Source organism: Talpa occidentalis, unplaced genomic scaffold (genome assembly GCF_014898055.3).
Source record: "Talpa occidentalis isolate TD23 unplaced genomic scaffold, MPIMG_talOcc4v2.1 talOcc4.2, whole genome shotgun sequence".
Taxonomy (NCBI): domain Eukaryota; kingdom Metazoa; phylum Chordata; class Mammalia; order Eulipotyphla; family Talpidae; genus Talpa; species Talpa occidentalis.
Window position 1 is genome coordinate 124,316,698 of NW_023602073.1, and position 27,007 is coordinate 124,343,704.

General features: G+C 34.9%; 1 protein-coding gene across 2 annotated transcripts in view; it reads right to left on the minus strand.

The window, feature by feature from the left end:
- Positions 1 to 1,049: 1,049 nt before the first annotated feature.
- Positions 1,050 to 27,007, minus strand: part of THEMIS (thymocyte selection associated) — a 195,811-nt gene continuing 169,853 nt past the window's right edge. For both annotated transcript variants that reach the window (XM_054697812.1, XM_037520979.2), the window contains exons 5-6: positions 13,836 to 13,969; positions 1,050 to 1,254 (exon numbers count right to left, since the gene is read on the minus strand). In XM_054697812.1, the coding sequence (XP_054553787.1) occupies positions 13,853 to 13,969 (117 nt within the window). In that variant the 3' untranslated portion in view covers positions 1,050 to 1,254; positions 13,836 to 13,852. The remainder of the gene's footprint in view (positions 1,255 to 13,835; positions 13,970 to 27,007) is intronic.

A 27,007-nucleotide genomic window follows, 5' to 3' on the forward strand; every position in this document is an offset into this window, starting at 1 on the left:
ATGAACTTCAATAATCAAATGTGAAGACATAAAATTTGAAAAGTTCTTGTTCCTCTGGACACAAACAAAATAAAGTGAAACCAACCTAGAAAATTCCAAAAATGGTAAATAGCAAGCAATTTTACTCCATTAAATTGATGAATAATCTTTAGGCTGTTGGAAATCAGGAATCAGCTGTATTTAGAAGGGAAAAAAGAGATAAGGAGAAGTAAGCTAAATTAGGATATAAACACTGTGTGAAAGATTTCTGTCTGTATTTTTTTTTTTTGTATTGAAGGTTGTCTCACAATTTGTTGACTTCAGATATTCTCTGATACTAAACCACTGAATAATTTCTGTGCATAATCTAAAATGAGAGGAAATCAGGAATAATTTTTGTAGAGTATGACCTGTGAACAAAGTCCATAGCTTGCTATCAAATTCCTGCAAGACTTTAATTCCACAATTTCTGCTTTGTTAGAGGCTAAATAATATTGTTCCTGTATATTTAGCACTTAATGATATATAAATGAAATGATTTTTCTACAATCCTAATAAACAGTCATCTAAAGGGAGTTCTAATTATAACCTTAAAATAAAGCATATTTTCAGATCTTTAGTGATATTGTCATTTCAGATTTCTGGCTTTTAGAGGGCAACAGGAAAAGTCATGGAATATTTCTGTGACTCATAATGGCTTTGTCTGTTATGCCTCAAACATAGTTCTTTACAAACTGAAAATGTGAAGTCAAACTCATTTCTACAGCTCTCAGAGAATTAGGCTAGAAACCTGGGTTTTTAAAATCAATCTCAGACACAATTTTTAAAGTTATTTTTTAAATGGAATGCTAATACTAGAAACATGGCAAAAAAATCCTGAAAAAGATTTGATAATTTTTTACCTTATTTTCAACTAGCTGTATTCAGAAGTGGACACATAAAATTAATTTTCAGTTGCTTCATTGTTGGTAGTGGAGATCAGAACAATAAAAATGTGCATATTAAATAATATGTACAAAATAACAATAGGTACACATATGGGCACAACAAAATGTGCTATATATGAGTTTCATATCATGGGTTTCTCTTAAGGTTTATCTCTTAAAAATTTAAGGTTATTTTCTCTTTTGCAGCGTCAGCTTCCTTCTGGGTCCATTGAGGAATAGTTGTTTTTCAGTTGGTAGGCTTACTTTTCCAATGCAACATTTATGTTCACTGCCCATGCGGCTTCAGTCATATCTCATTATTTTTGATGTTGTTCATTTTTGAAGGTTTCTATAAGCAAAAAAACAAACAAACAAAAAAGATGGATCCATCAGTCATATGTGTTGGGAATAGCCTGATAACTACTTGCTTTTAAGTATTGTTTAAAGGGCTCTTTATATGGATAATATGGCTATATGCTTCTTGAGAAATTTCTTGGGCAATAATTGGGAGTTAAATAATAAGTAGAAAAGAAAGGAAGACGTACTCTTCAGAAACAAGGTAAGTATTTCTATGAGGTAGGAAATAATACATTAAACTTTTGGAGTGTTTTTCAGTTTGCAAAGTACTTATATTGCATTTTAGTTTATTCTTACAAAATATCTACTACATAGGTAAAGTAAAATACTCAATCCCCATTGAAGTTAAGAGACTTGCCTAGCAATCACATAACTATCAAGCTATGAAGCTTGGTTGTGCTCTAAAATATGTGTGATTGTGGACACAGCACTGTGTGTCCACTGCTGTGGCGAAGTAGCTACAGCATCAAGCCCAACTTTGTGGAGCTCTAAAGACTGCAGAAGGGAAAAAGAGGACCTATAAATAATTTAAACTGAAGAAATTCCACAGGTCTCAGCATAAGCTTTAGATTTAAAACTTCTGATGAATAGATACATGGACATGACATCAGCACAGCATATCAAACTTTCAAGTAAAGCAAATTCCATTGCAAAGAGGAATCCTGTTTGTGTTCAGGCAAGATATTTATTACTTTACATATGGCTCTGTGGACCATGGAGAATGAGTGGCTGAAAAATCCTAATTCCTTGCATTATAATGGTAAAGAGGAACAGAAAAGCAGTCATCTTTTGAGCTTTTCCACTCCTATATGGTGCTAGAGATCCGTTAAGTGCTAACCACGTGGTTTGGGGGAGGAACATGTGGTTCTTGGCCTTAGTGTTCACAGGCCTGTGATTTCCTCCTTTACTTCCTTTCTCCCTTTTCTGTTCTATTTTTCCTTCCTGTTTCATATTCTCCCTCTCTCCCTTCTTCCCTCTTTTTCCTTTTCTGCCTGCCTTCCATCCTCCAGACACTTGCCCTCAACTGCTTCCTTTTCTCTACCCCCTCTCTTCCTCCTCTCAGCTGCATTCTAGGTCCATAACATTAAGGAAGCTAACTAATCTTTATGCTCTTCATTTCTTCATCTTTAAAAAAAAAAAAAGTGGGGAAAGGACACAAATGCTTATTTGTTAAGGTATTGACAAAATTACGTTAGCAAACAAATGTAAAGAATTTTAGATTTTACAATAAAGATTTACTATCTTATTAGATGTGTGAGATAAGACAAATATATACTTTTGTGAGCTCTGAGCAGCTTCCAAACTAACTAGGAAGAAGAAACAGGATGTCAAAGCAGAAAGCAGTAGAATTTCCCTTTATATGATGTGAATTGCCCTAATGGTCTGGCTCTATTTCCTTCTGTCAACATCTCCTCTCAATGCTAACTGGGAAGGGGGCTGGGAGGTAGAAGGAAATTAATCTAGAACCTGAAAGGAGGAAGCCTGGATGCAATGCTCTTTGATTTCATTCTCTTGAACATCCAATAGTTGCATTTAGACTTATAGGACTTCCTTATATCATAAACAGCAATAAAACCACACACGCGATAGAATATGCAGTATAGGTGAAGGAACACAGGAATTTTAGGCAGCATGCATAGGCTTACTTGCTATTTCTGTCACCCTCCATCTTTTTTTTAAATTTTTTTAAGATTTATTTTAATTTATGCATACAAGAGCTGGGGAACAGGCCAGAGATGCGGGGGGTGAAAGGACTCACCAGAAACAGTGGGGAACATAACAGGCAGACTGACTGAAATACACTGCTAAGGGGAGCAGCGGGCGAGATGGGAGAGGTCTGCTGAGCCATGTGGGTAGCTTCCTGGCCAGCCGGAGATTGAACTCGTGCTGCAGAGGCTGTGGATTGCTTCATAGTGCGGTGCTTAACCCCTTGCGCCACTAGAGAGGCCCCCACCTTCCATCTTTTGATCTTATCTGTAAATAGGGATAACAACAGTATTTTGCCCTCATAGTGTTGCTTTTTCTAGGGACAGAGGGACTGAGAACACACAAAATAGAGATATTGTAGTAGAGAGAAACAGAATCTGAAGATCTAGGTTCCTGATTCTAAGACTTACTGGGATGTCTTGAAGAAGCTCTGAATTCCATTTCTTTATGAGTGTATGAGTTTTAGTAGTAATAACTGAATCATGGAGTTGAGGAAATATCAAATGAAACAATGAATCTGCAAGTGCTTTGCAAAATGTAAAGTACCATAGAAACATTACTTGCTATTACCATCTCATATTCACATAAAACTATTACAGGCCTGTAGTTTGAAAGTTCAATCTGTCATCTTGACAGTTATTAGTTTCACTCTCCCTTGTCAATACTGATTTAAGACAGTACATAGTTAAGCAGAAAAATGGGAATTGAGGGAATTTGAATACTTTAATTTGATTATCTCATTATGAAATAGTAGAACTTGAACCATTTTATTTATTTTTTCTAAATTACAGCAGCTTTTCTTCTGCAGGTTTCATCTCTTTTTTTTTAATTTCTTTTTTTTTAAAGATTTATTTATTCAAATATACAAGCACTGGGCACAGTCAGAAGTGCGGGAGGGCGAGAGAATTCACCAGAGCCAGAGCGGGGAGCAGAACAGGCAGAAGGACCGAAGTACACTGCTGAGGTGGCAGCGGGCGGCAGGAGAGGTCCACGCGCCATGTGGGACCCTCCTCAGGTGGCCGGGGAGCAGCCGGGGACCGAACCGGCGCCGCAGAGGCCGCGGGCAGCCTCGCAACCCAGCGCTCAACCGCTGCGCCACCGGGGAGGCCCGAACCATTTTATTTTTGAAAGCAACTTTCTACGTTGCCTCCCCTGCCTCATCTAGCTCAACCTTCTACCCAGTGTAGACACGCTATAAAGAACAACTGTGCTATGGTGGTCTCCTCAGGGTCACAGAGCAGATTTCATATCAATTAGACACTATGGTTTTCTTGAATTTTCAAAAAATTTCAAAATGTGCAGAAACTGATTTTTCCGACAATTATTTAGGTTTTCAGATTCAAATTGATTTTATTATTTTTTAATATTTTATATAATTCTTATATCATTTTTCATTTTTGCACAATGTATGAATTTTCATTTTGGTTATATTCCCCGTACAATTGCACCCCCCCTTATTTTGACCCTAATCCTTCCTCTCCCCACCTCTCTCCCCCCAACCCCCCATAGTGTGTCTCTGGTTTATAGTTGCTTGTTGATTTTGATTTTTACTTTGTATTAATTAGTCTTTTTCCTGGTCCCTTATTTAGGTTTTCTAAATTCCTGCTATGAGTGAGACCCCTCAATTGTCTTGGCATTCATTAACCATTCCTTTTGGAAATGTTACAAACTTAACATGGATAGATGCTTCTTGGTTGAATAGAATATTTGCTTATTACTTTTGAATATTTACGATTAGACAATCAGATTAACTGAGGGGTATGGAATCATGTACATTCTATTCTTTGGAGAGCAAGTCAAACACTTCATTCATGAAAGAATAAAGAATATAGGCTTGTTTTGTTTTTTCTATAAAGTACCCTTTGATAGTCAAAAGTCCTTCATGAGTAAAAAATCTATATCTTTGTAAGGATAACCTAGCATTTCAATCCACAAAATTAAGTTTTATATACATAAAATTAGTAATTATTTGAATGAGAGGATTAAAGTAAATCTTCATTTCCTCTTGTTTTAGAGGACTCAAGTTCAAATATGCCCAAAATTGTTCTATATCTTATAAAGGTAATGGATTCCAAAGAGTTGATTTGTTTTTTATTAATTGAAAAGCAATAGCTTTTTGAGTTTTATTTCTGTTAATAATAAAAATATTCTATCAATTTTTGATATTGTCATCTCATAATATTTAATGATTTTTTTCCCCTACCATTATTCTCTATATCCTTTTGACCCTTTATCCATTCCCCCTCCTTTTTTTTCTGGAGAAATTAGCTAGTATGTTGTCTTTCAACCCATATATGTCTCTCCATTTATTTAGATTATTTATTTATTTTTTTATAATTTTTAAAAATAACATTAGTGTTCAACACTGTTTATGATTCAGAAGTTAATTTGAGCCAAAGCTAGTCACAGCCTGCTCGGTTTCCCTCTGGGGAACTTAGACTCAGTGCCAGTTTCCCCAAATTATTCAGTCTGGTGCTGATCAATAGCACCTGCAACTAGCACAGCCACAGCCTGCAGGAGAGATCGTGATTGTAAAAGGTGGTTTCCTGGAATCTCTTCTGAGTATTTCTGGATTTCCATCTATATGTCATCTTTTATATCTGTATTCATCCTATGCATCCCTTTCCTTAGAGCCTTTTGCAATTAAGTTATTAAAATAGCTGCTTTCCTTCCTCTCACCTACAATGGAAACATGGACATTGCATCATTTTTTCTGAAGGGGGAGACCTTATTCCTCTAAAACACAATGTTGTGAACAACAACAAAAAAACCACCAAAAAATTATAAAACCCAGAAATGAATCTGATATTTACACGCCTTTTGCAAACAGAAATGTTTGATAAGTGTTATACACTATATACTGAGTATGGGAGGAGAGTCTAGGGGTGAATTTTTTTATTGAAGAACTATTTTTTTTTTTAATTTTCTAGAGGCATGTCTTATTTATTTATTTATTTATTATTTGTTTGTTTTGTTTATACATGCACTGGGTACAGTCAGAAGCGCGGGAGGGTGAGAGAATTCACCAGAGCCAGAGCGGGGAGCAGAGCAGGCAGAAGGACCGAAGTACACTGCTGAGGGGAGCAGTGGGCGGCAGGAGAGGTCTGCGCGCCATGTGGGACCCTCCTGCAGTGGCCGGGGAGCAGCCGGGGATCGAACCGGCGCCGCAGAGGCCGCGGGCAGCTTCGCAACCCAGTGCTCAACCGCTGCGCCACCGGGGAGGCCCTGAAGAACTATTTTTTTAAAGATTTATTTATGCATACAAGAACTGGGCACACACCAGAGGGGTGTGTGTGTGTGTGAGGGGTGGTGAGAGGATTCACCAGAGACAGAGTGGGGAGCAGAACAGGCAGAATGACTGAAATACACTGCTGAGGGGAGCAGCAGGCAAGTCAGCAGAGGTCTGTTGTGCCATGTGGGTAGCTCTCTGCCAGGGATCAAATTCATGCTGCAGTGACTGCAGATAGCTTCACAGGTTGTGTCTTAACCCCATGCACCACCAGGGAGGCCCTACTGAAGAACCATTTATTGAGAATCTACAATGAGTCAGGCACTCTTCCAGGATATAAGGATGGAACAAGCTGTTAAAAAAAAACAAAAAAAACAAAAAACAAACAAACTCTTGCCTTATAGTGGACTTATGTGGGGAAAGTAGCCCATAATCAAAATAAAGAAGCAAAGTGTACAGTATACAAATTGGTATGTGAGTCTAACATAGAAAGATACAATTTGAGATAAGGAATTTAAGAAAGGATCTTCAAGAAGGTAATGACTAAGGACAGACCTAAAGGAGACAAAGCTTGAAGAGGGATCCCTCCCTAGAGATTTTAAGAAACAGTTGAGAGGTCAATAGTGAGGAAGAAGAAGTAGAGAGGCCATTGGAGGATTTTGAGGAAAGGAGTTATGGGATCTGATTAAGGTTTTAGCACATTCATTCTAACTGCATTAAGAATGGGCTGTACGAGGTGAGGGCAAACACAGCTGGACCTATTAGGACACCACTAGAGGAGATATGAATCTAGAGGAGACATGATTTTCTTGGACTAGGTTGATAGCATTGGAAAAGCTAAAAAATGATTATTCTAGACAATGAGGATACTGTCAATGGAATTTGCTGATGGAGTGGATGTGATATAAGAAAAGTTGTTCACAATCCTTTTATGGCTTTATTTTTCATAGGGTGGTCCAGAATCAAGCAGGAAGCATGTTGAGATAGACTCCTATTTCTGGCCTGGGAAATTCTGAATCAGACTCTCTAGAGAAGAGATTAGCAAACTTTTACTTTGAAGGACCAGATAGTAAATATTTTAGGCTTTGCAAATGAACTCTGGCAACTCTGCTGATAAAGCACAAAGGCGTACAGAAACAATATGCAAATTAATGAGTGTGGCTGTGTGCCATTAAAACTTTCTATAGACACTGAAATTTGTATATCATTTAATTTTCATATGTGAAAAAATATTCCTCTTTATTTTTTTTCAACCACTTAAAAATGAAAAAATATTTTTATCTTGTGGGTTGGACAAAAACAGACAATGGAGCAGATTTGACCCATTGCCAAAGTTTGCCAACCCTCTAGAGAACAGATGCCAAGAACATGTATTTTTAACATGTTCATTACATAAATATTTTATGCAAAAGAACTTAGAGAATCACTGAGATAAATTTCAAAAGTTATTGTCTCCTCTTCCCTTTTTGCTTCTCTTAGTTTATTGGTCAGAATAAAGTTTTTTTTTTTTTAATAAAATGAGAACCAGAATTGGTTTGGAATAAAGAATGAAAGACAGATTGTTACCTGCCAACACAAAAAAGGATAGAAGAAAGGAAAAGGTAATTAAAAATGATAAGATTGAAAGTTATTCATGAAGAAAATAAGGGAATTGAGGAGAGGCTCAAAAGCTTATTATTTAGGAATAATCTTCATACTTTGAAGAAGTGCATTTACCATTAAAAAGGATTAATCAATGATTTGTACGTGTACCAAAAAAGTACAAAAAAAGTCAAAGATGGAGGTCACCATTTAAATCCAGTACTTTATTCTCCCAAGTTAAGATACTACCTATGGTCTTAAGAAAAACCTTATTCTGTCATATGAATAAAACCATCTGTCCTAATTTGCACACCGTGCACACAGTTCATCTGTCCTTGTAGCTGTCCCAGGTTAGGTCCCAGTTTTTACTAATCTGCTCCACAAACTCTCTTTTTCTTATTTTTCACCTTCTGCTTCAATTGCTCCTTCTTTCTAGTACTACAATTGAATCATAACTAATGTGAAAGAAGCAAGAAAAAAGGTACTTCACTTAAATGGACTTGTTAATCATGGCCATGTTGCTGAAATAGTGATCATTCAGGTTTAAAATTACTGATTTTGTTTCTTCCTCTAGTATTTTTCAAATTTAACTCTAGTTGGCTGCCAAGCCACAGCTATCTTTATCTCAAGATTCAACTCACTAAAGTTTTATTTCTGAAACTGAATCAAGATAGCAAATGATAATCAGAGAAATTAATTTTTTAAAATAAATTCAAATGTAATTTCAAGTACTTATAAATTTAAAATTATTATTAGCTCTTGGATTTAAAAAAATCTTATTGCTGAAAAGAATAAGTTTATATGTTTCTAGCAAGTATGAAAACTATGAGTGGCATTAACAAGAGAAAAGAAATGGAGAGAAACATAAGACTTCAAAGTGGAAACTCAAAACCTGTCTTAGTCTCACATTCCTAATTCCTAAAAGCTAATGATATATTTCTGCAACTTTCTAATGGATTCCTTTGTAAATTAACATGACACATGGTTAATATTATGCCACAGCAACCAATATGCAGTAAGTACTGAGTAGTTTATTGACTGAGTGCTATAAAAATGATACTTTCTGGTGTCTATCCTATGCAGGACTTGTTAACAATTCCATGTGTGGCAAGTATTTTTATCCTAATTTTATAGATAAGAAAATAATATCACAGAGAAATGTGACATTCTTTGACTTAGAGTTCAGTGTTAAGACTGTGTGGTTGCAAACCTTGTGCCTATTTCTATACCCCACGACCTCACAGAATATTTCCCTAATGGTTAATGTTCCTATCCAGCCACAGATTTAGTAGAGACTGGAGTGAAAAGAAAAGGAGAAGGTTACTTGCCTAGAGAAGTATGTTTTCCTTTCAATAAGGAGTATGGTTTTGCTTTTATAATTAATATTCTGCTGATGAGCTCTCCCATTGGTGAAGGCTGACAAGTCAGATTTTCCATGAAGAGCAAGTGCTGCAAGAAATAAATTAATCTCTGGGGAAGAAGAGGGGCAAGGCTGTCAGTACTCATACAACTCCCTAATAGGAACTGATATTTCAGAATTGTTCAAAGAATGAGATGACTGTAGGTTCTCCTCCAGTATATTCTTAAACATGTAAGCCTTCCTGAGTAGAGGGAAGTAAGTTGCTATAAAATGAAGAGCAATCTTTATAATATTTCACTTTAGGCTGTCAGTAATTCCAAACTAATTCCTCAGGAATGTTAGGAAAATTCTAATAGTGTCATTATTTTGTTTACATTATGAGAAGTTCGTATTGATGTTAAATAGAAGGATAAAAATTTACTGGAATTTTTTTAATTGCCAGTTTGAAATTACCCAGTATTTTAAAAAAACAGTCTTTGGAGTAAAATTAATTATTGTGCTTACCCACTACTTTGAATAACACTGAATTACTGAAGTGCTCTTTTTATAAATTGAGAAATAAGAATATGCTTTATGATATCTACTAGTATCTTCCTCTTGACAGCATACATTCAGTCATTCAGTCAAATAGTTTAAATAGAGATTCCCAGCCATATTTCTCAAAATAGTTCAGACAGGTAATATTTTTTTTAAATTTTTCACCATACAAGTATAATCTCAAATTTAAAGTAAATATAAAGGTTAAATTAAAGATCAATACAAATACTTGTTAACTTTTCTTCAGGTAGTATTATTACTTGTAGCTTCTACCTTGCCCTCAGTGAAGAACTTTTCCATGAAGGTTTTTTTTCATCTTGTCCATTTAAATATATCACAATGGTTGGTTCCTGGATGTGATGAATCATTTTTGTGTGAGACTTCCTTAGAGATAAGCAACAGTTGCATGATTCTACAATATCAGAATGGGTCAAAGCATCTGTGCTTTCAGAATTAACAGGGCAGAAAGATGACCTGGTGCAGCTCTTATTTTCGTGAGGAAAGTACAACTCAGAAAAATGAAATGGACTCTGAAAGCCTAATACCCAGGTGGTGGCAGAGTCAGAGCTGGACTTTAGGGTAACTGCATTTTTGTTTTCTTCTCCCTACTTGAGAAGTCTAATTTATGGAGGATGAGTCATAGTGTGGACTTAATCTAAAGATGGAGAAAAAAACTGGAAGAATATGGTTGAAGTCTTAAAAGGAAGGAAATTCTGTGTAAGAATTTTAATCAGAAGAGTCTAAAATTTGCTCAGTAGAGAACATTCATGTATGGCCCAAAAAAAAAAAAAAAAAGGAGGCATTTTTTTAAAAGGTTATCTTTTCTGGAAAAGGTTGTAGTTTCCAGAGAGACACATGAGAGATGAAAGAAAAAGGCCCTCTCTTTAGCCAGATTACCAAAAGCAATTGTTGCAACAAATGAGTGACTTACATAATAACCAGATCCTACACACAACTAAATGAAAATCCTCTGATACAGAATGACTTTGCTGTTGCTGAAAGAAGTTGCCTTGCCCATAGTCATGACCCTTACTAAAGGGTAGCTGTATCCAAAGACAGACTGATGCAGAAGCTAGAAAAGACATGGTCCCCTAACGCCAATACAAAACAACTCTGACGGGCCCTACCAGAGCTCCCTGTGGTATCAGCTAAGGTCTTATGAGTCCACTTCTCCCTTTGCTCAGACCTCTGTCGTGTGTTGTTCTTAAGAGCATGTCCCAATAAACTTTCTAGGTACAAGTCAACCCAGGGATGTGGACTTAGTTAAAATAAGCACTTGTGCTTAGTACATTCTATCTACCAAAAATAGCTCTAAAATTGATTTAACTGTAAAGCCTGTACTCTTCCTAAGCGACTATGCTGCAGTAAGAAGGTGAAAAGGCCCATGAGCAGAGTCAGTGTTTCATATCTCTGCACAATTGTGATATTTAGACTCTGAGAAGTCAGTAACTCATCTCCAACGGTTTCTAATCATTTCCTGTGTCCATAAGATTCATAGAGGTGATGAGGTTCCTGAGAAACCACACTTCTCAGAGGGAAAATGTGCAGAGAGAAATTCAGAGACTGCATCAGGTGATCAGAGTCAGTCACTTGCAGAACACACTCTAGGGGCAAGTATTCCCTAGCAATCAACTCATAAAGATGCAGAAACTAATTATGGCAGCATGATTCTATTGGAGTTTTTTTTTTAAATATTATACTAACTCACGCCCATTGTACCTAATGGGGTCTCAGCTAGCCTGTGGTTTAGTTCTATTACTAACCCAAATTTACAAATAACGAGAGAGAGAGATGTTGACAAATTGCTCTTTAACAGATAGTGTCGGGGAAGCCAAGATTTAAACTCAGCAGTTCAGACGCCAAAGGTTACCTCTTAAATATCCTATTTTCAGAAAATTGTTCTTTCAGTAATTTATCGGCCCAAAACAGGCAGACTTAATAACAATGTTCCTAAAATAAGATGTGGGCATCACTGATCAATTAGAGTGAATCAAGGACCCACACAGCAAAAGGTCATCCGGGAGATCTGGTGAAGGATATTTACCAGTTTCTTAGTGGACAGGGGCTGGGTTTCTGACAGCCCTTGTCTGAAGTATGGTTTAGTGCATTCCTGGCTGCACCAGAGTAAATTTTCATTACACAGCATGCGTTCAGTCATTCACAGCAAACCTTTCAGGTGAATTCCAAAATAAATAATTCCCTTTGGTGTAATTATTAGTACATATTTGAAATGTTTCCAGTGCATCTAACTGAAAGAATAAGCTCTCAGTGTCCAAAAGGAACAAAACCAGAGAAGCAGTATGCCTTTCTTAATAAGGGTTTCTTTTCATGATTGTTTTATCTGTAATGTCCTGCGCAGACTCTATATCTGCCCCTCTCACCTTCAGACAATTTAGAAAGTGACTGACTAAACATTAAAAAGAAGGATAAATTCAGAACTGGTATCATTTGCCCATCTTGAACTCAAAGGTAGTTACTGAATATTTGGAGATGAGCTAGCCACTCCAAGTTGGAAAAGGCTAAATATAGATACAATACATTCCTTTTTTCTCCAAATGAAGAAACATATACTGCATTACACAAGATAAAACATTTGAAAAATTATATTTCTGTCTTGCTATACTTAGTATTTTTACACATGGAATTCTCAAATCATTGTAACTAATAACAAAGGCTGACTCCATTGTAATTACAACTGAGGAAAGAAAATATTTGTTAGATGGGCATAAAAGGTAATTTCTAAATAAATGCATGTTAAAATTAACCTAAGACAGGAGGGCTCATTGTACTCTTTTGGATAAAGTTAGGAAATCTCACTTGCCTACAATTACCACTTTAATTCTAGCCCTTCTTTTTCTTAAAATAATCCTTTAAAAGCAGTAGGTTCGAAGCAGGTACTGCCCTGGTATGTGGCAACAGACTCTGCTCTATTCATTTGGGACACAAAGTTGGGGCTGTCACATTCCATCCCAGGAAGTTGTACACATAGGGAAAGATCAGAAAACAAGTTTTCCTGTGATTGAAACAAAAACTTTGATCTCAGGAATTGTATTATCTGGCACTCTTTAGGATCCATAATCTTAAGTTCCCAATAAATTAATAATGGCTTGAGACTCAACATGTTGCAACAATTTTCACTGTAGTAGCTGTTTCTTTTATAGTCACACTTGATTAGTAATTGAAATTTGGAGGAAATGCAATATGCATGGTTTTCAAAGTCCTTTACAGAATTTCATTTTTATCACTCAGGGAGAGTCAATGAAAAGGTAATAAGAAAAGCTCTATGGGATATTTTTATAGGAGTGTCAGAAGCCAGTAAGCTAACTACATGAAAGAACCCAGATTATAGAGACGGCATTTCAGCAGAAACACTTCTGAGACTTTATATCTAGTATTTTGACTTTTACATGCCCTTGGAGGGAAAGAGTGCTAGCTACAAAACCAAATAAGGAGGAGAAAGGAACAAACCATATGCTTAAGAATAATTACAGTCTCAATTTTCCTACAAATGAAATGTGAAGTTTCAAAGATAAAGTATAATAGAAATTGAGCTGCTTTGGTGAGTCTAAAATAGAGCCAAGAAAGAAAATTCTCATTTCCTTTGCTAACTCATCCCAGATTTCTACAATATGTAAGTTAGTTTGGGTGGCTTAATTGAATGCTATCAACTTCTCCACATGTCCATTTGCACTTGTTTTGCTTTCAGTAGAGATGAAAATATCAAATTACCAAATCTATAAACTCAACTGTCACAATTCAGATCTGCATTAGATTACTTAACTAAAACTTCTTTAAATTAAAAACATCTCAATGATTTTAACTTTTCTCAAGTAATTCTTGTTAATTCTAGCAGAAAAATTCAAAATATTATTTTAATGATAACATAAGGAATCCTAAAAAAAACACTCTTTTGGCCATAAAAACCATAAGAGGAGAAAAATCTAATAACAGCAAACAATGAGCAGATTTATCATTATTGCAAGTGTTTAGTGCTGTACTTAAAACAACATTGCAATGAGATTTGCAGGTCAGGAGTTCATTTGTTCGAGTCATATATTCCAAACAATATGGTCACAGGAATCTGTAGATTGAGCACATATCATGTAAGCAGTTAGAAGCAATTTTGTGTGGTTTAACCCACCCATGGTTATACCAGTACCTGCTACTGCAGTTGCCTCACTCTTGCTGCTCCTTCTCCAGACTGACCAAATCATTTTGACAACCAACTGGTACTTTTGAATCCAGGCCATCTTGATTTGAATGTAGTTTCTTCGATATGTCTACACGGAGGTTCTGAAATGACACAGGCCAGAGTGATTGATTTCACAAGTAAATTATCCCTCCAAAATAAATGCTTCCCAGAGATGACAAGAATAAAGATTTATCATATGGCAAGTTATTTTTGTATATCTGAAACAGAACACTCTAAATGTCAAAGGGAGTTACAAATTATATTTTCATCAATATGTTTTGGTAAGCTAGTTGTGGAGGTTTGAGGCAATCTGAGTGACTAGATTAAGAAGTCATCTCAGACACAGAAAAACATCTTCAAATACATTTGCAGATACAATTTTCCTCTTATGAAGATCATAAAATAGTTTTCATTTTAAACATTTTCACTCATTTTTCATTCTTGCAGTTAAATAGCCTAGTATTCCATCATACATACATTATAGAATTACATATTGCACAATGAAGAACAGGTCTCATTTCTGTATTGGCTATTCTTTATATAGAGCAGATATAACATCTATTTTAAAACAACTTACGTTTTTATTAGCATTATGCAAACTTTATAAAAATCCTCTAGTCAATTTATTTTTTTAAAGATTTATTTATTTATGCATACAAGAAGTGAGGTACAGGACAGAGGTGCAGGGGTGAGAGGATTCACCAGAGACAGAGTGGGGAGCAAAACAGGCATATTAACTGAAACACACTGCTGAGGGGAGCAATGGGCTAGTCAGGAGAGGTCTGCTGTGCCATGTAGGTTAGCTCCCTGGCTGGGGATTGAACTCATGCTGCGGTGGCTGCAGATTGTTTCATAGTGCTGACACTTAACCCCTTTCATCACCAGGGAGGCCCCCTTCTAGTCAATTTACATGGTATGCTTCAAAGGAATCATCAAATAGGATAGGAGCAAAAAAAACAAACTAACAACAACAACAACAAAAACACAATAAAAAACCCACAACCTACCCAGGAAATTGAATTTTCAGCACTTTATTTCCCACCCAGATTAGGAGCTTTTTAGTCTTAACGTGGACACAAAATACTGAAAGATTCATAGAGTCAAAATTAGTCAATTTAGGGCATCCTTACTGGAAATGTTGACATACTAAAGAATATTTAATGAACAAATTTCCCTAAATTTCTCCTGCAGACTTCATATAGCATTAAATCACTAAAAAGTTGTCTAAAAGTTCAAATTGAAGACTTTCAAAGCTTGCAAAGGGTCAATAAGGAAATTAGAGTCTAGCATGATTAAATAATTCAAGTTACCAAAGTGAACAGTGCTGGGCCTTGGAATATGTCTCCAAAAACCTCATCCAGTGCTCTTCAGGTCACTGTGTGGGCTGGTTGCACTGACAGCCCCTGTGATTCACCTCTCTCTATATCTTTGTCCTTTCTATGTAATTTCGCAGTTCCTTCCTACTCTGACTTTTGGCTCATCCAGGTTACTTCTTCTGGACAAATGAATGATCAAAACACATGCCAGAGACTTAAAAGACGCTTGCGACAACTGGTTTTGCTCATTATTTTCCTTTTACTATATTGTGAGAACATGCTAGATTAGGCTGCTAGAAATTGAGCAGGACAGCAGAATCTGGTTAGCCAGTCATCTGAACTGAGGCAATCAACAACCAAGGAGTCCAAGAGACTAGAGAAACATAACCTAGGTTAGTGGCAACTCACTTAGGTCAACTGAATCCCAGCAGACACATAAATCAGATAAATGTGTTTCTGGTTGTATGCCATTGAGTTTTTCCAGTGAGTATGCCACATTGTGTGGCAATAGATAACTGGTATATCTAACAGCCTTTTATCTGTATCATTGACACTTGGCGTAGTGTGAGAATACAAATATAAAAGTAAGATTGTCTCAGACTAACTTGTTCAAGGCACAATTTCTCAGATTATGTAATCAGAGAAATAGAGTGTGGTAAGTCATCTGTTATAATTGTCAATTTCCTTTTCTAATAACAAAGGATGGGATTCTATTGACACTTTCAGGGGCAACTCAAAAGATTAGTTTGAATATTAGTTTTAATCAGAACTAAATCACTATTGTTTATATGTGACTCATCCACAGCCAACAAAAACGTGAGTTCATAATTCAGTAATAATTTTTAAATGTATTGTCAAGTCTGTATTACCACAAAGTTTTGAAAGGAAATAGTCAACCAGCATTGGAGTATTCTCCTGATTTTGAATTAGATACCTTTGGAAAATATATTATTTCAAGTTATTAGACAAAAATATAGTCATAGTTCCTTTGTCCTAAGCAATAAACTAGATTGAAAGAAGAAATGTAACTTCTAGTTTTTCATGCCAAATTCAACTGATAGTATTAAAACAGTGAGGAGTGAGGGGAAGGGCCTCTTTGGTGGTACAATCTCAGCAATATGAAGCTATCAGCAGCCACTGCAGCACGAGTTCAATGCCTGGCCAGGGAGCTACCCACATGGCGCAGCAGACCTTCCTGTCTCACTCGCTGCTCCTCTCAGCAGTGTACTTCAGTCAATCTGATGGTTCTGCTCCCACTCTGTCTCTGGTGAATCCTCTCATTACCACCCCCAATGCCTCTGGCTGATACCCCAGCTTTTGTATGTATAAAAAGAAATAAATCTTTTTTAAAAAACAGTGAGGGAAAGATGTAGAAAGCTCATGTAAATTATGTATATTTATATCCCAGACTTAAAGAACAAATGTAGAATTTAGGTAAAATCTTTTAATCTGAAACCTTCAACATGAAAGGCTGAGGAGAGAAAATGACATCTTACAAAGGCCAGCTCTTTTGCTGCAAACCTCTAGCAGAATGGACATTTTACAAACCGTAGCATTTCAATAATTAAGAACCCCATTTTGCTCTAGGCAGTTCCCACATTGTGGCCTCTTTTAGTCAAACCTTATCAGATTTTTCCATCGCTCCTTTGCTTTATTTATTACATTTAAGCTCTTGTTTGCCGGTCCTAATGTAAAGGGAGATAAATGTCTCTTAAGTTACAGAACATGTCACATCCTCTCAAACTTGTTTAGCCAGCCCCTCACTGCATTTTTCTGGGTTTCCACACCATCCTCTGGTACTGATTTTCTGCTAAAATAAATTCCCACCATGCTATTTTCTTCACTGGCAAATTGCCCTCACTTAAATCTCAATCCACCCATTTCATTCTGTGTGTGAGTGGGGGGTGGGTGGTGGTGATGGACAGGTGAGTGTATGTATGTGCTATGTGTCTTCTTTCCTGTCTATCACATTCTTCTACTGTGGCTTCAGAATTTTGCTAATGCAACAATTGCAATTTTGACTCCCTACACAAATTTCTTTCAGATTAATGTCACTGCCTTCCCACCTTGAGTAAATTTCCACTCTTCACTGAGGAGATAATTTTGGCAAATGAGAGGGTTGCATGTTCCTTCACATCCTCTATCCCTTGGGTTGAAATTAATCCTCACTACTGTGCTGTTCACTGCATCTGTACCTGTTTGCAAGTAATTCCTGCTGCTCTGACATTCCTTCTGCTCTGATATCCTTCCATCTAGCTGGGTACCATCTCCCTTTTTGTTTATTAATGAATACTGTGTCAACCTTATTCACTGTTCTCAGTCCTTTTCTCAGTGCTTTAAACATAAAATATATTTTAAATATAAAATGAAATAGATAACTACAAATTAAATGGATGGCAAAATCCATGACTAAAATATAGACTTATGTTTTCTGATTTTTTTCTTGTAATAGCTAACCACTTGCTACAATATAGTCACATGTTTACATTAGGAGTGGTATCCAGGTTACTCTGTACATAATACTTATTACATTGTTGAAAGACATGTGATACTAAACTTGTTGTATCCATAAAAACCCAACAACACATATTGCAAATTCTGTGCTTTTAAATAAACTCATTGCTGCAATCATTGAAAACACCGTGGTTTATATAGTATCTCATACATTTCTTTGGTTTAAGGCATATTGGTCACTATCTATGAATACTATAAACCAAAGAATGGTTGTGTTAGGGGAGGTGAGAATTTCAGAACTGAGTATGTTACAGTGTGCCCATATTCCCCAGCATTGAAATTTTGGCATGACAATAATGGAGGAAATAAAACTCTCAGTGAGGCACTGCTTCAATGAGGTCCAGTCTTTAACCTGAAGATCAAGTCCAAAGGAAAATGAGAAAGATAGCAAGAATAGAGCAAGAATAGCAAGTTAGCAAGAATAGAGAAAAATGTAGATTAAATATGAATGGGCATGTGCAGGGCCTTTGTTGACCACTCTATAGGTACACTTCTAAAAATAAAGTATTTATTTCGTGTAATTTCTATTTAACTTGTCACAGATGTGAATCATTAGAATCTTGTCTGCTAATATAAAATGAATATTAAATTATTTTCATGCTTTTCTTGGCTTATAGTTTGCAAAATGTTTTTAGTGATCCTGCAGAAAGCAACGATTCAATTACAAGGTACTGAATATTTTTGTCACAAAGAAACAAAGAAATTATTACAAAAAATTTAACCATGAAAAAAAGATTTTTTTCAACTTCATCTATCATTGCATACCTAACACCACATTGTTGGGTAAAAATCATTCTTTTCCAAACAATTCATTGAGATTCTCAGTTCATGATTTTATTCACTTTATGCTCCTTCTCAAGGCAAATAGGCTTGCTTCTCTTTAGAAATCCACATAGGGCATATCTTGATCCAGGAATTAAATATCATTTACATTTAAAACTATATGAAGGGCAAAGGAGGACAGCAAAGTGGGGAGGGCATGCAATGGACTATAGTGGTCAGGTCTATGGGTGCCTTAGTGGTGGATGTGTGTGGCAGAGTGTGAAAGAATCTTATACGTCTAAATCATGAATAGCCTGAAAAACCAATTTTACTGCAATAAGGAAATATCAAATCTAAACATTAAAAAAAAATAAACAACATGAACTATCCCAGATAATGCACTTTACTTTTTACTTTGTAAAAATATCCATCACTCTCCAAACAGGCCAAAAAAAAAAAAAGGACCTCTTCTCCTTATATAAACAATTGCTCCTTTCCATCACCTGTACTATTTCAGAAAAGTAGATTTAAATGGTACTTGGAAAGTAAGTTCAAATGTTATTTGAGAAAATATTTCTCTTTAACTAACTTTGTTCCCCAGAATGATACTCAATTTAAAATGAAAACAAAATTAAGGCAATTCAGAGACTATATATTAAAATTAAAAAATAATGATCAAAATCCAATTATAAGAAATAGAGGTTTGCTGTTTACACTCAAATTATCATTCTAGGATAACAAGTCATCCTCTATGTAAATTTTCTTCTCATGTATGTGTGTTTTCCTTCATGTGATATATGGTTGAATCACCATAAATAATTTAGAAGTTTTTTTTTTTTTTACAAAATTAATACATTTCTCATTGTGCATTATAAAGATCCAATTAAATTTTGATTTTTCTGACAAAAATTTAAACAAGTGAGAGAGAATTTAAACTAAAAAATAATCTAACATTACTTGGACATATAAATAGTCCTGTTTATCAGACACTTATTTTAGATTTCATGTCAGTATGAATCTGTACTAGGCCTTTTGCGCACAGAATGTGTTCTTTATAGCAACTCAAAGGGAATGATTTTGAGCTTGTTCCACATAACCCACACACTTTCTTCCTCTTGCAGAAAAGTAGTCATTTGCAGGGAGTTGTCCAGGTCTATGGTTGGCTCAGTCCACTAGAAGCCCTTTCTGCCTTTCTTACTTTTCCTGAAGCTTCAGGCTGTGGCCCTCCCAGGGAAGCCTCCTAATTGGCATCACTTACTTTCTTTGGTGAGCATTCTTTCCCCTCAAATATGCACATTTCGCTCTTTAAGTGGGGCCAAATTGGCTGGGTTTTTAGCTGGAAGTTGATTGGTGGCCTTAGCACAGTCACAGTTATATGAACATAGCTTAACATGCAGATACTTTGGGGCCACTTATGGTTGACAAGTTGGACTATGATTAGAGATAATCTCATAGCAAAGACCTTACCATGTTCTCTGGATAAGAAATTCTTCATTTACTATTTAGACTATTTCAAACCTTCACTTTGAAGGAACATATGAATGTTCATGAACATGTTGCATATTACAAGAAGACATTATAAAAACTCATATATGTATACATATATATATATATATATATATATATATATATATTTTAGTTGCATCTTCCTCTAATTTCCCTGCTGAAAAACAGGGAACTAGAAAATTTAATATTTAGAATTTCCACTCTCCTGGTCTCATGTTGATTGGGATAATTTAAAACCTAACTCCTGGATGCTTGAAGTACTAAACATAATCACACACTTTATTTGATAAAAACACATTTAAGAATTTTCCTTTATAGTACTTAGGTGGAGGATCTTTTCACTCCCTTTCGTCAAGTTCAATTCAATCTGCTTCTTGCCACTCTAATGTTCTATAAATTTCTCCAAAAAATGAAATGGACACTTAAGGCAATGCTTAACCAACATATTCTTATTTTTAAATGCAGCCAGAATAGACAGCTAATCTGTGCAATTGTTATTCTTAAGGAGATAAATGAGAAGTCCTGCAGCCCTTAAAGTTGTTATTCCTGTCACTCCAGATAACAGAGAACATGTAAAGGATTTTCTATTTTAGAGATACTGTGATAAGTGTGTTCCCTTCAAAATACCAAGGTCAGCGTACTTATAATGTTGATATTGTGAACACTGGAATAATTCTTTGTGTATAAACTTTTTTCTTTCTCCTTATTTTGTCTTTCTGCAAATGAAAAAAAAAAATTCATGTGGTTATTGTTTTAACTTTCATAGTTCCTTTATTAATTGGAAAATCATAACCCTTAGACTCTGTAAGACTAACCTGTGGCCAAAAGGCTGGAAAATTGATCTTAATTTGAATTATAGGAACAGAAATTACAGTCAAATAAACTATAAAACACATTATTTGTTTAGATTAGTTTTTGGTGAAATTAGTTTCAAATCAGTGGACATATGAATAGCATTTGAAAAGTGTTCAGCAGAGCAACAGTTGCTGAAGATAGCAGATGGGAACTGCAGTGTACCATAATAATTCTGCACCTAGGAAAAGTATTCTAAATTTATTTCCTAAAAATTATATTCGAAATCATTTTAACCTTTTGGGTGTTAAAACATAGGTTTTCAAATAAGTCTTTGAAAGGTATCGATTCTGTCAACCGAATTTAAAACTTAGTTATACTATTTAAGCTACCAGTAATTTTGATGAATATAATGCATCTCACTTCTTTAAGACTTCCCATTATATGAAATGTTAAGTGGCATTCTTGCCACCAAAGTTTTGCTTAAATTGAAAAAGTTTGGGCTATTGTGAGTAAGCACCCAACATAGGATCTAGAATTTGAAGATTGCTTCCCACCAAGTCAGCTCAAGCCTGGCAACATTTTTGTAAAATCCTTTCTCATGAAGGCTGTCCTTCTTAGCATTTTCTATGCACACACCCTAATCCTCATCCTCCTTATGAATTATTACCTGGCACCACCATCCAACATCTCTAAATTTGTACAGAATCCAGGCATGACCCTTTAGTCCTCTCTACCATCTATGACCATTATGCTCATTATTTCCCAGACTTATGTCCTCCTATTAGTCAAATGACATCAGAGAACCTTATGTGTACAATCCTGTCAAACACATTTTTCTCTACTTTCTTTTAGTGTCTTATAAGTAAAATTGGAACTTGGACTTCATGATCTCTCAGAATATTTCCATCAATAAGATCTTGAGTTGTAGCACTCTCCTAGGCGCTCACACTTGTTTAACACTTCTTCCCCCTCCATCTTCAATTCATTCCTGCTGATCATCCTCTCCATTGCTTCTGTTTGCCCTGCCCCAGTAAATTTGTTTTACTGTGAAGATGTAACCCTGACTTTCTGCTCTACTCACATTGCCAACCCTCCAGAATGACTTCTGTTCTATCCTCCTCAAAGGTAGCTCATTACTAGGTTAAGGAAAAACAAGGTCTTGTAACTTTCCTTTTGTCTCTAAGTTCATGTTGCTTGATGACATCTGGGTCTCTGGTGCTGCTTAGTAATTTGATAATCTCTGCTTCCTTCCTTATGAAATCTTCCTCTTTCACCAAGCTCATGGCAGCAACCTGGCATTCTTCAATCTTAAATAGGTCTTCCAACTTAGAAAGTTATTTAATCATGTAATTCAGTGAGATTGTGGCCATATGAATAAAATCAAGTCCCACACTTTCCTTGTCTTATCCTAGAGATGTACTAGATGTGGCTCATCTTTCTTGTGATGTGCCCTGTCCTCTTTCTAAAGTCAGTGACTCCTCCTTTCTCTCCCACTTTTCCCTTAACTTACTGAATCAATCACTCGGCCAACTTCTGGTGTACTCTCTGACTCTCTGGACAAGGCATCTCTATTGCCTTGTTCACTTTCTGCCAGACTCTAGGCAGAATAACTTATTCTTACTGAACCTCTTCTTTTCTACCTACTCACTTATTATCTGGGTATTTGAGTGGAATCTGGTTTCTGTTCCTACCATTTGACTAAAAATATTTTCACCAATAACATTCTAATCATTAGACATAAATCTCATGGCTTTTTTTAGACCTTGTGGTTTCTAAGCTTTCTGCTGCACATAACTCTGTTTAACATCTCATCATTTAAAAAAAAATATTTTCCCCTCAGTCTCCAATAATACTTATCTTTTGGATTCTCATTAATTCATCTATTTTGCTATCTTTTCTCTTTACTACTTACCTCTAAATCAGTGATCTCTAAACCATTCTGAATGTGTGCTCTTAATAATAAAATATTTAAGCATGAAACTTAAATGTGATATATGTATATTTAAATAAAATTATATAAAGATGTACTTATATATAAACACATATATATCATGTAAATATGTATTTATACATAAGTAGTTATATACATTTACTCACTAATATATCATTTATATCATAAAACAAAGTAAAAACCTCCAAATAATAAATATGTATATAGTTACCTTAACATTATACGTGTGTGTGTATATGTGTATAAGAATTAGGGTTTAGGTCAGAGGTGCAGGGGGTGAGAGAATTCACCTAGGACAGAATGGGGAGCAGAACAGGCAGATTTTACTGAAATACACTGCTAAGGGGAGCAGCAGGCAAGACAGGAGAGGTCAGGGTTAGCTCTCTGGCTGGGGATGGAACTCAGGACATAGTGATGATAGTGCTGAGTCTTAACCCTAGTTTACCAGGGAGGCCTTTAAAGGTAAAAAATATTTTAAATAAAATTTCATTTATAAAATATATTGAGAAAAATGAACAGTTTTCTTAATTTCTTAATAGTTTTCTTGATTTAATATTTCCTGATATAGTAATTCAGATGATTTATTTACTGAGTTTTATTAGTTGTCACAGCTAAAAGTGATGCTTCACAAAGATCCATGGATCCAAATGGAAAAAGCATACATTGTTGATTGCTCTAAGTCAAGACGTATGTTTTTTCAACAGCATATACTAATTTTGCAAAGATGTTTTGAAATTGTCTGGTAAATTCCTATTTTATTTAATAGCAAACTTTTTAAAAACCAAACAGATTTGAGTAGGTAGCTAATTAATATTTTAACTATTGGATTTAAAGACCACTGAAAGTCTTTGTTTCCATTTTTGTAAGGTGAGAGGTTTTATTGGTTGCACATAAAAGCACAAAGTCAGAAATATTTCAAAAGCACATAAAATCAGAACTGTTTCAAGACCACCCATTTTCAAAATGTTTTATGTAGCATTCTCCATTAACTGATGGGCCAGCTTGAGTATGTATGTATGTATTCCTCTGGGTAACAGACAACTGAGTCACTTATTATGGATTAGGGAGGCATATTTGAATACTTTTCCTTTGCAAAATAAATCATAATATTAATACATCTTTAATTTGGGGAAAATGATTGATCATAAGATAATCAGCAAATTGCTAAATGTTACAGAGTGCCATAGTCATTTCCCATTTCAATGCTAAGAAAATCCTATTGTATTTTATACTTTTGCTTCTATAAATATGCCATATTCAGAACATTTTGCAGAAATTTGTAAATTTTGGGCTAAAATTCCTTTGTTTTATTAATTTGCCTATAACACCAGTGTGGATTCATCTTTCACCTTTCTTCAAGAGCACTCTAAAAATATTTAGACAATGCAACTGCTCTATCAATAGTTATACTTAGTTTGTCATAAAGAAATATTTTTGCTCAAGTCATTAAGGCAGAGAATAATGTCTTCACCAACACATTAAAAAATTCTTCATGGATTTCATTATTGAAACACAATCTAGCAAACATAATGAATAAATATGTCAGGAAAAAACTGAACTCTCATGTAGCTTTATAGATATGAGTTATTTGTTCATACCAATAATAAGAGCTAACATTTATCATATGCATACTAAGAGTCAGGCACATTCTATGCCTGCTACATGTACTAGCATAGTAAAATCTTGAGCATTTTTTTCTAAGCAGCTTCTAAGAGTATCTTCAGTAAAAGAAATTGTTCCAATTTGTCACCACATTGCTTCTTGCTATTACTTCAGTCATTTTTAGAAAGAACTAGATAATGATAACTTTTTCCTGTCTATTGAAAAAATGAATTTTAATGCCAATTTTCATGAATTTTAAAGGCAATAAAGTACTATTGTGTACTTTCTAGCATGATTATAAACAGCACTGAAAACTAGAGACAATTGTCTTCATATTCTTAGTGCTTGGTTTTAAAATATTTTTTCATCATGATACCTTCATTTTCTTGGCTGCTAATATAATACAATATAAAAATATGGTGAAGTTTGTTGTCAAAGTGTTTGTAACTCTCCATTTCAATCTTGTTGATAATTTCAACTTTTTGGCTGACATCTTGATGGGTATGTTTAGTTCATCATTTTTTTCCCTAATGTGCTGATGGATAAATATCAGAAGTGTGAAAACTGTCAGTTCTACTTTTTTGCATAAATTATAAGTACAATATTTAAATAAATTTATTTATTCAAGAATAAAATGTTCTCAGAAAAATACACAAATAAACACATCTCAATGACTTAATGCAAAGTAAATGCCCTATGTAACTACTACCCAGAACCGGAATAGAATTTTAATAGCCTTCAACAGCCCCCTATACCTCAACCCAGTCAAATTTCCAATTTCTCTTCCCCAAAGTTAACTCACGATAGTGACTTCTAATATCATAGATGAATTTTCTTTGAAAACTTTATATAATTTGAATGGTGTGGTATACTTTTGTTTCTACCTGTATTTTTTCTTTTGAACTCATAGCGTACTGTACTGTATGAATATAGCTAAATATATCTATTCTACTGTTGAAGAATTTGAATTGCTCATGATTTTCAGCTATTATAAATAATGCTGCTGAATATTCCTATACACATAATTTTATATAGATATACATATACGCACATATTCACACATATCCATCCATCTCTATGGGTATATATTTATTGGGTCACAGGGTGTGTGGATATCCAGCTTTAGTAGATCCTGCAAAATAGTTTACCATATTTACTCTCAACAAGAGTATACGAACTTCCAATTTTTCCATATTCTTGCTAGGATTTATTACTGCCAATCTTTTTATTTAATCATTCTGTGATTCTATAGTGTTATCTCATTGTGGTATTAGTTTACATTTCCCACATGACTTAGAAGACTAAATCTTTTTTCAATGTTATATTAGCAATTATGAAGTATATATTTCATGAAATGAGTATCTTGTCTATTTTCTCTATTGTGCTATTTGTATTTTCATAATTGATTGGTAAATGCTCTTTATATATTCTGAAAAACAAGTCTTTTTAAAAAATTAACATCTCTTATATGTTTTGCAAGTGGCAGTCTCCATTCCAGCAAGACTTTTCTCCCTCTTATCGGTTCTTTAGTAGTATTATCTTTAATGAACAGGTTATTTTAAAGAAATTTTTAAAAATACTTGCCCTATTTGTGAGATTTTCTTTTGGTTAAATCAGAAAATACAATGTCATTTTTTACTTTTTATCTTAGAAATAGATGTGTTTGTGTATTTATTATTGGATTAGCATTGCATTATAAAATTATATAAATTTCAAGCATTCATCAGTGAGAATTAACATGCATATTTACTATATTAAGTTTACCACTTAAAATCCAAATCTACACCTTCACCAGGCTCATCCAATCAGCACAATAACACAATTATTTGAAATCAAGAGTGCCACTGAGAACCCATAGCAGGAAACCTATGCAGTGTCCTGGTCATAGAGATACTTGAGCCTTTGGAAACAAAATCAACATCTAATGGACAGAACTGCCCTCTAATTTGTGTCAACAATGATCATCAACAAGCTGCTAAGTTTATAAACACACACGCCCCCCCCCCCACGATATGATATTTTAATGGATTCATCTTGCCCCAAATTCAACTCTAAATCCACCAAGCTTCAAGATTTGATTATCAATTTATAGAAAAACAAGTCAGAAGAATATTTTGAAAGGAACCCTACTCACAGGCAAAATAATCCTAGAATATATAACATCTAGAACATATAGTATGTGGTAGACCAGGAAAGAAACTGATAAACAGAAATTTTGTGTGAAGTACAAGGAATCTAGTAATAGAAGGTGTTAGGAAAACAACAAATGGCACTAGAACACCACAGTTAATTCCAGTTTCTACAGAAGTTGCTCTACATAACTGGCAAAAGAAAAACCATTTGCACTTCTGTTCACTGGCAACCTCAGGGACACAATCAACAAATATGCTGTGGGAAATTCTGTAGGACAAATCTAGTTTCTCCAACAAATTAAGGAAAAAAATAGGAAGAAGCCTATATATTAAAAGATATTTTAAAACATATTTAATTTCAATATATGCACCTCATTTAATTCTGATTCAAACCGTAAGAAAACATTTATGAGACAGCTGGACAAATTTGAATCATAATATTTGATAAACATTTACTGTTAATATTTTCAGGTATGAGAACTATGTTCTTTGCTTTAAGAATCCCTACCTTTCTGAGATATCTACTGACATTTTTTTCTGATAAAATTAAAGGAAATATCT